Source organism: Thermobia domestica, chromosome 14 (assembly GCF_964235325.1).
Source record: "Thermobia domestica chromosome 14, izTheDome1.hap1.1, whole genome shotgun sequence".
In the NCBI taxonomy this organism is placed as follows: Eukaryota; Metazoa; Arthropoda; class Insecta; order Zygentoma; family Lepismatidae; genus Thermobia; species Thermobia domestica.
The window spans coordinates 5538372-5552167 of NC_137467.1; the positions used below are offsets into that span (position 1 = coordinate 5538372).

At 36.6% G+C, this 13796-nt stretch overlaps 1 protein-coding gene across 1 annotated transcript in view; it reads left to right on the plus strand.

The window, feature by feature from the left end:
* The window catches only part of Bap170 (Brahma associated protein 170kD), a 149323-nt gene that overhangs the window by 12448 nt on the left and 123079 nt on the right, over positions 1–13796 (plus strand). Inside the window, exon 2 of the mRNA XM_081739442.1 lies at positions 7196–7347. Within this exon, the coding sequence (XP_081595568.1) occupies positions 7196–7347 (152 nt within the window). The remainder of the gene's footprint in view (positions 1–7195; positions 7348–13796) is intronic.

Here is a 13796-nt window from a genome sequence, read left to right on the forward strand (position 1 = left end):
ACTTCAGTCACTTACGTTGTAGGTCCAGGTAAATAGCAACGTTGCATTTTTATTTAACATAGGCGCATAAAGAGTGTACAGCCCAAACCTCTCGTCCGATTTGAAAAAATCCTTCACTTTAGATTGAAAACATCGTATTTGGAGACGGTGTCCCCTCGTACATTTTGTTGTAACTGACAATAACAGAGTTACCCTATGTCAAGGGGCTTTTGAGACAACCTGTATAATAGCCAAACGTTAACCGTTGTTGCCGCTACCACTTGGATTTTGAATTGTTACCATTTCTTATTGTAACAACATTGGCTACTTAAGTACATAGTACAGGGTGTCTTAAAAAGAATGTACCCTTCCAAAAAAAATATTCTCGGGCTTTCTGATGTGATATAGAATCCTAAGGTAATATATCAAAGTTTTTTTAAATATACTTATAAAAATACAATATGAGTGCCCTTCGTAAAACGGCAGATATGGAGTTAATAGTTCATTTCAGTCCTGTTACTTCTTTTTCTGCAGACAATAGCCTTTAATGCTTCGTTTAGCACACGACAGCAAAGACGTTCAACTTTGGACAATCCTTTGATATGATTCGCCGAGGTGTTCTGAACTCCAAATTCGTGATTGTTGACTTTCCCGTTGATATGGAAAGTCACTTAATCACTGAAGACTACCCTTTCCCTAAAATCGTTATTTTCCTGGCATCTCAACATGTGTACACTGAAGACGGTGCAAAGTTTTTTGTAATCTTCAGTGAATGCTGGGTAAGCTTTGAATTTCAAACGCTTACGAAGAACATTCCAGACTATTGAGCGGAGCACTGCCTTCCGAATTGACTTTTTCATAGGGCTGAGTTGAAAGGATTTCCGAACTCGGTTCACTGTCTCTTGTTAATGTGAAGAACTTCGGTGCTTCTTGTAAGGTAACCTGTCTCCCAAGTTGTCGGATCGACCCCAAACTGTTACTGAAAGTTGCGTTGAACTTTCAAAAAATGACTGGTCACCATTATCTAGCATGTGATTATATGAAAACCGTTGCCTCACGGTGGCTACGAAAACTTGACGCGGATTTCTATGCAAATGATATAGAAAACTTTATCTGCCGTTGTGATAAGCGGTTGAACATAAACTCGAGCACTATTGTTGAATGCCCTCGATCATCGGGTGTGCTAATCTTCCAGCTATTCCTCACACATAAGACATTTTTGATCATTCCTCGCGTGTTATGTCCATGTAAACCTCCACTCCGTAGCTGTGCGTCTTTCCCCATATTGTAATAATATAAACTTTCTTCTTTTATGTTAAAGATATACCACATTGACTTGACACCTTCTCTTCCCAGCCTTAGAAAAAAGTAGATGTAAACAAACCCACCTTACAACCATTGGGTCGATGACCAGTGATTGGTTGTTGGTCTGACTGCACTAGTATCCTGCCGCAATACAATCCCTACTAAAATAATAATTTCAAATAAACATATTTGAATTTATCCTGCATTTGTGATAATAAACGCAATATATATAATATTTAACAACAGATGTAGCTTTATTTCAACCTCAACATCTTTGGACATATAGTATTTATTGCGCATTCGTATTCATTCGCGCGCCTACCCCACTCATTTAAAATTATTGTAGAATTCAGAGTTTCATGGCGACAGTATAAGACAATAATCCATTTTCGTCTCGTGTTATAAAACACAAAAGAGAACAACAAGAACAGAGGCGATCTCGTTTATATAAGTATTTAAGAAAATACATATTTCCAACATAGCAGTAGTCAGTGTCAGTGCATTAGTTTTTACCAACCACCCGTACCCTTACACTTTGGAAATTATGCAACGACAGTAAAAAAGCAGACAATCTTGCTATTCACGTCTCTCGCTGCCGAAGCACGTGTGAGCCGCGGAGTAATACATTTTGCTTTGTTTACGTCTACTTTGTTCTAAGGCTGGAAAGACTATATAGTCTTCCGTTGCAGGCGCTACTATCGGCTAAAGGAATTCCACTTCCTTTCGCTAAGGCTCGCTCGCTTATCAACAGCTGAACCCTTATTGGCTCAACGCGTGGGTGTGTAGCGGGTGTGAACTTTAGTTCACATTTTTGTCACGGCTCAAGACATTTTGGCAGCACTATAGTAAAATGTTGCAAAGAGCTGATCAGTTTCATCCAGTCTCGCACCCAGAAATTCCTGTTCTATAGATTCAGTACTACGTTTGTTTAGTATTAAAGTGTTGTTTCACACCGCAAAATACGATTCTTAATTACTGTCACTTATATTCTCAGAAGAAAAATGGTGGAACTAACATGTTTGAATTAGAATAGTACATATATGAAGTATAAGATCAAATGTTTAAACTGGATCAATCATTTCTCTGCTAAAGCATTTATATTAAGAAAAGTGAACAAATGTCTGTTGAGGTACGAAGTTGTACGAGGCGATTCGAATCCGATAGACCATCAATGAATGCGCCACTGTTAACATCCTGTTAGTTTTTGTAATAGTATATGCTCCTTTTCATTGAAAAAGAGGATTTAGAAAACCCTATTTGTACTTGTAATGTCCTAAATATATTGTTTCGTTACATGCAAATTTGTATAATCTACGATAGACGCGTAAGAGTGGAGGCATCGAATCCTTTTGTCCCGCCTACGAACATTTAAAAAAAAAAGGAAAGAAAAAAATGTAGTCCATCTGTCATTGGTAATTGCTTATGATAGGGGTTGGGTGTAACTATTGACTTCCCATCAGGGTAACACCTGGTTCTCAGTTATTGATCGTAATGTGTCATCTCCGTTGTTGAAGTAGGTTCCCCTTCCCGCGCGACGGGACGCTTACGTGCGTTGCATGTGGGTGCTCTATTTACAATTACGAGTAAATAGTGTACAAAGCAGATCTCGTTGGTATTGTTGGATGACTTACTCAAAGGTTTCATTTACTATTTTTGATTATTTATGTATGTGCAACAACATTTTCAAATTCATTAATATAATTAAAACAACAGTTCCCAATCTGGGGGTCGTAAATAGCGAGCAAGAGACCGCAAGATATTGACAGAAATAAGCTAGCAAATGCTGAGTAAAGAAACATTGTACTGATCATTTAAAATTTAGCTTTAGCGAACTTCATACAAACTGCATGTTTGATATTTTGTCTTGGTCGCGGGTAGGAGGGTGGGATGTTAAAGTATGGAAGGGACACCAGGTAAACAAGGTTGTGATCCACTGTTCTAAAATTACTACTGTATCTACACGCTTTTTAGTGTTTAGAACATTTTTTAGAGGCTGCCACCATTATGGCTTCAAAACTAAATTGTTCGTTGTTCTTTTTTTAAATTTATATTCTTAAACAATTTATTAAGGACAAAATTCGAGTTTCTTTTTGGCTCAAAAGATCCAATATATTTGAATTTTCTTTATACTTATTCTATTCAAATTAAAACAAATTTTTGCAGTCAGTATTAAAATTTAGTTGCAGTAATATATAAGGTGACCCAAATGTAGGTATACAGTACAGTATTGCATTTTATATCATTTCTTATTGTTATCCATCAGGTAGACTTAGTTTCTTTATTATTTGTTCTTAACGTGTTATTACTTACATCTTAAGCTCGAAAGAGCAGAAACAAATAAACCCAACATGTAGAATGTTATACTTGATCAATGCAGGGGTATATACCTACTTTTGGGCCACCCTGTATAGTTCTCTCGCAAAGTAAGTGTGTGTAGTGTGTTTTGTGTAATGTAATACTTATCAAATTAAGGGGTTACCACAAATCTATCTAATCTATATAAATAAAAATGAAAGAGATTATCTTAGTGACTTAATAATTCTTGAACCACCCGACCGACCTCGGTCAAATTTTCAACATAGACGAGGTTCAGGCCAGGGATGGTGACGGTGCAACTTAGGGGGGAGGGACGATATATGTATATAGTATTATCGGAAATGGCCAGTGTTAGTGTTGAATCCATAGTTTTCGGGGTCGCTGAGGTGAACAGTGACACTTCCGATGCTGTTTAAATTCAAATTCAGCCCCGCAACGTTGGGGAGATATATATGGAAACGATCGAAAATGACTAATATGAAAGTGCATTTCAGTAGTAGTAAAAAGGGACTGACTAACGAAACATTTCGCTAATTTTTCTTATGTTAACCCAGCGAAGCAGGTAATTGAAACTAGTTTCAACTCAGGGTGAAACATTTCGATTTAGCTGGTAATTTGACAATTTACAATAATTAGTTTACAATCATACACAGTCGAATGGAAATCTTATACAGTAAATACGATCGATTTGGTTAAACCTTTATTTATTTATTTTTTAAAGTAGGATACTGGGATGGAACAAAAAAGAATTGTCTGTTGTACGATACTTGTAAGCAAATCTTCGGAGGGGCTTAGGGAGATCTTAAGACACGTGTGCATTGTTTAGGGTTAAAAAGGCATGTTGCATTGATATCTTGTGCTTTCCGCTGTTTACCTTGACGCATTTCTCATTGATTGTGTGACAAATAAGGAAGCTGTGAATGTATTACATAAAAGAGAAGAGAAGAGGATACGCTGACCACGTGTTGTGCTCGCTTTTTCGGAGAATTTCCAATTGCTCCTCTGCAGCTGCGCAGAATTGAAGGACACAAGGAGTGCGTTTTTGCAGATTGCTTTGTGCTTTGTTCGATACGGAGATGGAAAGAGAGCCCTGTCCTTGTGGCAGTGCTAAGAAAGATGTTGAAGCGGCAGTGTCATAGCAGCTCATCTCCGTAACATCAGGAAGTGGAGACGATCACATGCAATAATATTGTCATATGAAGCCCGAGTATTTGTAGGCACAAACTATGTTAAAGTCATATATTAAACTTTTGTCTGTAATTATACTTTAACTTCATTACTTTCCAAAATAACTTGCAAAAAATTCAAAATAAATATATAAATAAATGAAAACTCTTTTTAAAAAACTACTTTGTTATTCTATCTTTAAATTTGTTTCCACGTACTGAAGTCAACTGCCTAAGATCATGTTTTCATTTTAAATGAATCTTGTAGCTGTCATAACCTTCCAACCCAATCTTTCTATTTACTATATAGATGTTACAACTTTTTGAAAGCAAGGAAGGTGTCCCCACCTGTGCAGCACTGCACTCTAGTGGACAGACAGTGAACCTCATTTAAAACGTGTATTTTGGCGCACTCCCCCTCCCTGTCCCCCCCCCCAAAAAAGATTTTTTTCACAGAATTTGCCACGACAAGAGATTTTGAACTGAATAATAACACTAACTCCCAGTTTACAGTCGACGTTCAATGTATTCATGGATTTTATTTTGGACTGTTAATCTTGGTTCTAGATATTTGAAAGTACGTATCCACTTTGTAGAAAGTATTATTTGATATTTTGACACTTCCATAATTTGCAGTATGGCGATCCCGGCAAACTTCCATGTGTATTTAGTTTTTTCTTCATTTTAAAACCCATATCTCTGCTAGGGATGGGCAAAACAGTTTTTTTTTATAAAAACCGGAAACCGGTTTCTGGAAATACCGAAATCCGAAAAACCGACTTTTCGGTTTTCCACCGAAACTCGTTTCGGTAAAGGTTTTGGAAAACACACAAAACTGTTTATGTGGAAACGGAATCGGTTTCCAGAGAACAAAACTCTATTCTGGTCAGAAGTAGAAGGAAGTTTGGAAAACACCGGAACCGGTTTCGAAGAAAATTGATAACCGGTTTCGGTTTTCAACGAAACCTGTTTTTGAAAATTTTTGATAAACCAGTTTGGGTTTTCCTAAAAATCGAAAAACCGTTTATTATGTCCACCATGAGTCTCTGCTAGCGGCATTTAATAGGGCCTCTACATTTTTTCTAATGTTCTTCTATCAGATTGACATAAGCATTTATGCTCATGCTATTTTAATAAAAGACTCCTAGATTGGCTATGTCCGATCGTCTGTCTTTCGACAGATATCAGAGAAAAACGGTAACAGATAACGAACTGTTGACTGATATGGTTTCCATGCCCCTCCTTATCCTTGTATTTCAACCAGAAATGGTAGTAATTTACCAATTCCGGTTTCAGTGCTAATCACAATAGAACCTGCTTACCTGAGCTCTTAGACTTAATGATCCTAACAATGTTAGGTAAACGATATAACTTGTGAAGTTCCCTGCCCCTGTTGGGTCAAAAGATTTACTTAAGAGCCTGCTTTACTAAAAATAATACACAATTTACCATTTGTCTTTTGCTTGCTTAAAATGCAACTTACCACAATCATAGATAATGTTATTCTACAACAGAAAATATGAACCTGCAGAATTTTCAGTGTTGCCATCTATAGAAATTACAGTGTTGCCAGAATAACAATTCCCCGAAAATCTAAGTTAAGACAGCGACTAGAGGAATGAACTCAACTGCATTTGATTACATATCATGTTGTTTTGTTTTGCTGGGAACTACTTTTTAAATGACATTATTATTTAATTTTAATAACTGTATGTTAAAACTATTTTGTTTATTACAAACTAAATACAACTCTTATTTAAAAAGTAGTTCACAGCAAACCAAAACAACGTGATATGTAATCAAATGCAGTTGAGTTCGTTCCCATAGTCGCAGCCTTACGTTAGAGTTTAGGGGAATTGTCATTCTGGCAACACTGTAATTTATATGGATGGCAACACTGAAAATTCTTCAGGGTCGTATTTTCTGTTGTAGAATAACATTATCTGTAATTGTGGTAAGTTGTATTTTATTATCTCCTCTCACTTATGAATAAGCAAGCAAAAAACAAATGGTAAATTGTGTATTATTTTTAGTAAGGCAGGCTCTTAAAAATTTTATTTTTAGTTTGCGTTATTGCCTCAAAGTAAGCGACTGTTTCACAACTACACACCACAACAGGTTACCTTATCCACATTACTAGCAAATATATTTTTGAGCAATAATTGTAACAAAAAAATATACTTTTGTATCGCTTTGGACCTTGCATTGATATGACCAACAAAAATTGTATCTTCGTGGTCACAAGAGTCGGAAATGTGTTTGTATTTAATTAATCATGTAAAAACCTGTCAGGATAAGAACCTCATCATAGAATCTCAAACACGTAGTACTTCATTTCTTTTTGTATGCAGTGTTTCTTTACATTACATAAATGTAAATCTCGATGTAAGTATAGTGGTTGTAATAAGAGTTGTTTTTTTGTTTCGTAGGTATCTGGATAGGTACGAGAAGGTCCATTTTTTGGGAGAAGATGTGGACAGGGAGGAGGTTGAGGACGAAGACAGCCGCCACAAGCGATGGTCAGCTAGAGCGCTGCATGCAGTGCCCCACACCTACAATCACCAACAGCATAATGTGTCTGGTAAGTTCATATGACGCCATCTCTCTTAATGTAATCGTCACAATCAAGTAGTTAAACGAGGATTATGAAAAGTATGGGAAGTATTCTAACTATTTGAACAGGATTTGCTAGCAAATCTAAAGAGAAACTCTAAGAATACTCTTACTTAGCCGTGTCTATTGTTTCGTAGTCTCCTCCAAAAGCAGTGCAATCTGTTTATTCGATGCATTAACCCACTGTGTCGCGATACCCTGGTGTATCACGCAGTCTCAAAGGATGTGTCGCAAAATTTTAGAATTTAAGATGCCTTATCACTGCGAAATTAAAATACCGCTAATTTTACAGTAATTATGCGATATCTTCAAATAGATAAAAGATAATCAAAATGTGGAACAAGATCACCCTAGACAATATTATTTTACATAAACTACCGTTATCACGAGTCACCTAGTAGCTTTCCGTTTGCAGCCATTTAGAAACGCGAAAATAAATGCCAATTTTCTAAATGGCTGGAAATCGAAAGCAGATAAGTGTCATGATAACGGTACCTCATGCAAAATAATATTGTCTAGGGCGCTCTTGTTCCACTTTTCGATTATCCTTTATCTATTTGAAGATATCACATAATTACTGTAAAATTAGCGGTATTTTAATTTCGCAGTGATGGGACCTCTGAAATATCGTGGAATATTTAATAACTAATTGAGACAGACTGTATCAGTCAATACTTCAAGCGACAGCAAAGATAGTACTACAGAGTCACCACTTCATAAAATATAGGGCTACATTATTATTATTATTATTAAATCAAACAAATGATTCGGGATGTTGTAGGCGCGTTCAATAAAGTGTGTCACGCACAAAAGGCTGGACACCACTGCATTAACACGTACTATGACAGGTAAACTGATAGTAGTGCCATTTCAGTGGTAAAACTGATATAAATCTCGAGAGTTAGGTGGCATGTACACTCATGTCCAAAATGATTGTCGCATATCTATAACTGCCTTCTTGTAAGAATATAATTTGATAATGATTTTGTAGGGTACTTTGAATACTGATACTATGTGTATAATCAGGAAATGTATATTTGTGGTAAATTTCATAGGAAAAGAATTATAAATTAGAATGACTAATACGAAAATTAGAATGACTAAAACAAAATGTTGCTAAATGGATAAGAAAGTTTTGTTTTCGTTTTATTGTTCTTATTTACTGCTCTTTTGACATGAAATTTGCCACATACATGTCTTTGCCGATTATACACATACTAACATCATGAGAAATACCGGGCGAATTCGTTATGAAATTATATTCCTACAACAACATATTTATAGACATGCGACAATAATTTTGGACGTGTGTCCATCCTGCGCAATGGTAGTGCTTATTTCTGATCATTGTAATTCGAGGTGAATTCTCCGTGAGATAGTAGGGTGTTGTCCACTTAATAAAAACGGACTGACTGTACAGTCCGCAGCAAAAAACTTGCAACATGAGCATGTAATTTTATTAAGAAACAATGAAGTCTGTTGCTGGAAAATAAGTGTGCAGGGGAGGACGCCGAGGTTTTTCCTGGCGTGATTCGTGCCACTTAGACGTTATGTTGATTCTCTTGGCTGTTAGGCGTAGTTTCACAACTTACATGCTCATGTTGCAAGTTTTTTTGCTGCGAACTGTGCCAATTTAAAGCTTTCTCAGTGGCTTTGACCACGAATATTCCCCCTATCCAATACGTTGGGTACGGCTTTGGTTAAAGTCTTCGTTTCTTGTATAAATAGTACCTAATTAAGTCTGTTGTACAGATTTTTAGTTGCAAACTGGTTTGTGTATTTGAAGTAGCTTGTTTCGATCCCTCCAAAATTGGTCTTGGTCTCTCAGACAAAATAACTATTTGCGAAAATAAAGCAAAAGCATCGCAGTGTGATGTTTATTTGTTTACCATTTTCCCAAACGATATTTTCCCATGAAAGTATCTTCTTGTTCACCTCAACAATAGGTTGGTGATCAATATGAAAATTTTACAACTTTTCTCTCTCTTGGGAGAGCTGTTTTACACTCTGATAAGGTCTCTTCTACATAACTGCATTTAGATATTCCATCCTTGGTCTTCAGCAACTATATTTACGGAAGCGATCTCCCTAAGGTAGTTGGAAAGGAAAAGGCTCTGCCCTAAACTAAAATATCATCCATCAATCTGTTCTGTGAGAATGGTCGTCGTGAATCTCAGTTACAGTAGCCGTCTCCAGGATTTAATAAAGAACTTAATCATATTCGTGTACAGCACATGTGCGCCTTATAGTAATATAAGTCGCCGTTTTTAGATTTCGGGACTTTTGTGATCAATAGACACTCTGATTTAGCTATTTACTGCATTTCTGATTCTAATTCTCGATCTCCCGCTTCAATCCCGATTCTTATCATCATATAAGTTCCCACATGACAATACGTTAGCACACGCGCCTTTGACGCTCCGGGAGATATTGAGTTCGATTCCCGGTGTGATCTCTTAAGCTATGGTCCATGCTAATTATCCTTCACGGTAAGATTTCTTAGGAAGGTAGTTTTGGGGAACTTTTCCATTTGGCGGATGGTGTCATGTTGAAGGCGCACATGTGCTGTACACGAATATGATTAAGTTCTTTATTAAATCCTGGAGACGGCTATTGTAACTGAGATTCACGACGACCATTCTCACAGAACAGATTGATGGATGATATTCTAGTTTAGGGCAGAGCCTTTTCCTTTCCAACTACCTTAGGGAGATCGCTTCCGTAAATATAGTTGCTGAAGACCAAGGATGGAATATCTAGATGCAATTAAGTAGAAGAGATCTTATCAGAGTGTAAAACAGCTCTCCCAAGACAGAGAAAAGTTATAAAATTTTCATATTGATCACTAACCTATTGTTGAGGTGAACAAGAAGATACTTTCATGAAAGTCAAGAAAAAATCACGAAATTTAGTTTTTGGGTCATGATTTATTTTACCTGTACAAATGTAAGTACAGACTGGAAAATTTTGTTGTATAAAACGTCAAAATTCACCACTAAAAATGCCTACGGTCGGCTTTAGACGCTACCAAATCGCAAGGAAAGCTCTCTTCTAACGTATGCATGAAAATTCGGCCTAATTCGCACCCAAATTCGCTTTTGAGAATGTTACGAAATTTTAGGTTTGGTAAAGAAAAGGTCACGAAAAAGTCACAAAATTTCATTTTGGAATTTTAGTAGACACCCTGTAAATACTTCATGATACGAAATGTACCGGTAGATGTTCAAGGATCTGGCTTCTAGACATGATAGGAAGTCAGAATACCTGTACCGGAGGCATATTGATTAACGTGGAAGTTCTGCATGATAAAAGCACCATTATGTAGTTTCGTTATAGTCCTGATCCTCCGTCTTCCCACTGTTCACTTCTTAATGATCCTCGTGTGACCCACAAAAGGTAGGAACTGGTCCGCTACCCCCTTTTCTGCTGACTTTGAGATCAGTCACAGTAGACAGACAAGTTAGAAGTTCTCTTCGGATAAAAGAGTTCGACAAAGCGAGACATGAATAATCACTTGCAGACGTCATTTAGAATTTCTCCTGTCTATTGCAGCATTACATATTTTGAAGCATAGATCCTTGACTGAGGTGAGAGACCGCATAAAGAACAGACAGAATTGTAAATTAGTAAGTAAAAATGTCTTTGGTATGAACTTCAGGTTCGAGTTTAAGACGAATGTAAGAACTTTTCAATTACAGATAGCTGGCAGCACGTTCGATGTTTCCAATGTTTTTTACTTGCTGGCATATTGAGAATTATTCAGTCGAATTAAGAGGTGAATGTTGAAATTTTAGTCAAAGGCAAATTGAAGTAGTCTTCAGAATTAGTCTTCCAGTTCCAGTTACTTCCCTTACGGAAGATTTATATAAAGGAAGTCCCGGCCTTAGAGCCCTGTGAACTGTTTCACTAATTTTATTTTAAATGAAAATTGTTTGAAATAAGATTATGTATTAAGATGGCTCGTGCCAAAATGGCCGAATTAGCCTGTTTTAATTACGTTTTTAACACTGTTTATTTATTATTTATTCTAAGTTTATTTAGTAAATCCGTTCTATTTCCCTTAATATTTCTTCGCTGGGATGATATTCTTATTTCAATTTTTTATCACTAATTCCGAAAAGATTTGCCTAAAATATTGAAATTAGACGGACTTCTTTCTTTTCCTTTTTCTTCTTCTTCTTCTTCTTTTTTTTTAATTTATAGTGCTAAACTGTGATCTCCAGTTCCTGTTCTGTGTTCTGGTAACATTGAATGTGTTTGTCGTTGTCGAAAATGGAGTGCTAGGTGTAGAAGTGTGTGATGAAATAGATTGTTTACGTTAAAAAATACAAAGTAATATTTGAGTAATATTGAAATATTGTTGAAATATTAATAGCATACATTGTTATCATTTTACAATTAAATTATCTTATATATAAAAAAATTAACACTGTTAATATAATAAGGAAGGATAAGCTACGCATGTACACATTGAAATTGAATCACAGTATATCAAAGTTGTAACAAATAACAAAATTGTCAAAAATATTGAAATGTAAAGAGTAAAAATTGAATAAAAACTTAGAGCAAAGCTCCCGAATACTTAGTGTTTACAGCGCCATCTCTTATCCTTCCTATTGTCTTCCATTTATTGTTAAGAATATCGTTATTTACGCAGAGATAACTTGTCTTCAACAATGAGACACTCAACAATGAATGGAATAGAATGAAATATATGTGAGGATGGCAGAGAAGAAAGAGAGGATGCCGAAAACTTCATAACAAGGAACTGCATCATTTATACGGTTTTCCTTAGTTAAAGGTCATTCAGTCTAGGAATCTCAAGTGTGCAGGTCATATAGCCAGAATGGAAGCAAGTTGGAATACTTTCAGAATTCTAGTTGGAAACCTAATCGGATAAAGACCCTTAGGAAGACCTATGCACTGATGAAAGGACAATATTAAGGTAGACCTCGCAGAAATAGGAATACAAAATAGAAACTGGATTCAGTTGCCTAAGGACAGAAATCAGTGGAGAGATTTTGTAAATGCGGCGTTGAACCTTCGGGTCTCATAGGTTATAGGAAAGTTAGTATAGCTTCAAGAAAAACGGATATGAGCATAGTAGCAATTTTCAGTGTTTGCGTTGTTTTAGAATGTTGCGATGCTATCGTTTTCTAAACAAAGAAGAAACCTCGTAATGTCCCAAATACGACGTGCAATTACGCCATCAGTTGTACTTCGCTCTTGTGAAAGTCGACCTCGTTCTACAGTTACACCTTGTAACAATGTGAAGTAAAGGTCTTCCAACATTGTCATTGTATTTAAATGTATTTGTATTCTTGTGGGAAGGTTGTCAGAAGTACATTTTATAAGCTGTTCAGTCGAGTTGACCATGAGACGAGATGCGATAAAGCTCTTCCTATAGAAACAAACAAAAGTACGTTGTTCAGTTTAACGTCCCACGAGCATTCCCCTTGGGCTGAGAGAGACGATGATTAAGGCAAGTGAATTATGGAAAAAATAGTGGAATGAGAATGTGGAAGGAAACGAGAGTATCCCGAGAAAACCCACGGACACGATGTTGTGCACCATAAACTTACATGGCCGGTCCAATAGAAACATATACACTTTTCAAGACGTGACATTGGTTACATGATACATTTTCCAGACAGCACATCCTCAAAGTCATGTTTTGTGGGTAATGCTACTGATCAGTTAATTTAAAGTAGGTGATACGTGATACCTTGTGACAGACGACCAAAGTATACTAGATTAAAATATGGTTATTTTATCAACTCTTTACGATATGCCTAGTGTGATTACATACAAATTTACCTACTCATTCGAAACTGCCTAGGGGCTGTGGTAGAGCGATCACGTTTGCTGCATGGGGTGCCTGGTTCGATCCTAGCTCGCGCTAAGTGAACTTTGTGGTGAACAAACACCATGTGCGTGGGTTTCTTCGGGGTTCTCCCGTTTTTCTCACTTTCTTCATTTCATCCATTTTCATCATCGTCTCCTTCTGCCTAGCCGGCATAAACGTGGGACGTAAACTCATAATTTTATTTCATTTCATTTCGAAACTGCCCTGTGTTTATTTCTGCGGTTTGCTACGTGTGAAGATCTGCAAATCATTGGACTGTTGTGGGACGTGGTAAAATACTGCAAATAATTTGTTTATTAATTACTTGCACACAGGGGTAAAAGTTGGGCTGAAAAGGTAGGGGGACGTATGCATATCTTTGTCCATTGTAATTAACTTAGAAAGTGGGGGACGTTACAGATGTTTTCTGGAAATGGAGGGATGGCCTTCTCCCTCACTTTTACCCCTGCATGCACATAGAAATAAGTTCACACTCCTTTCTTACGATCAGCCAGTTACTTTTTCTAGATTATTTGAAGACTACTCTGGTTTAACTTTTACAATATTTTGTC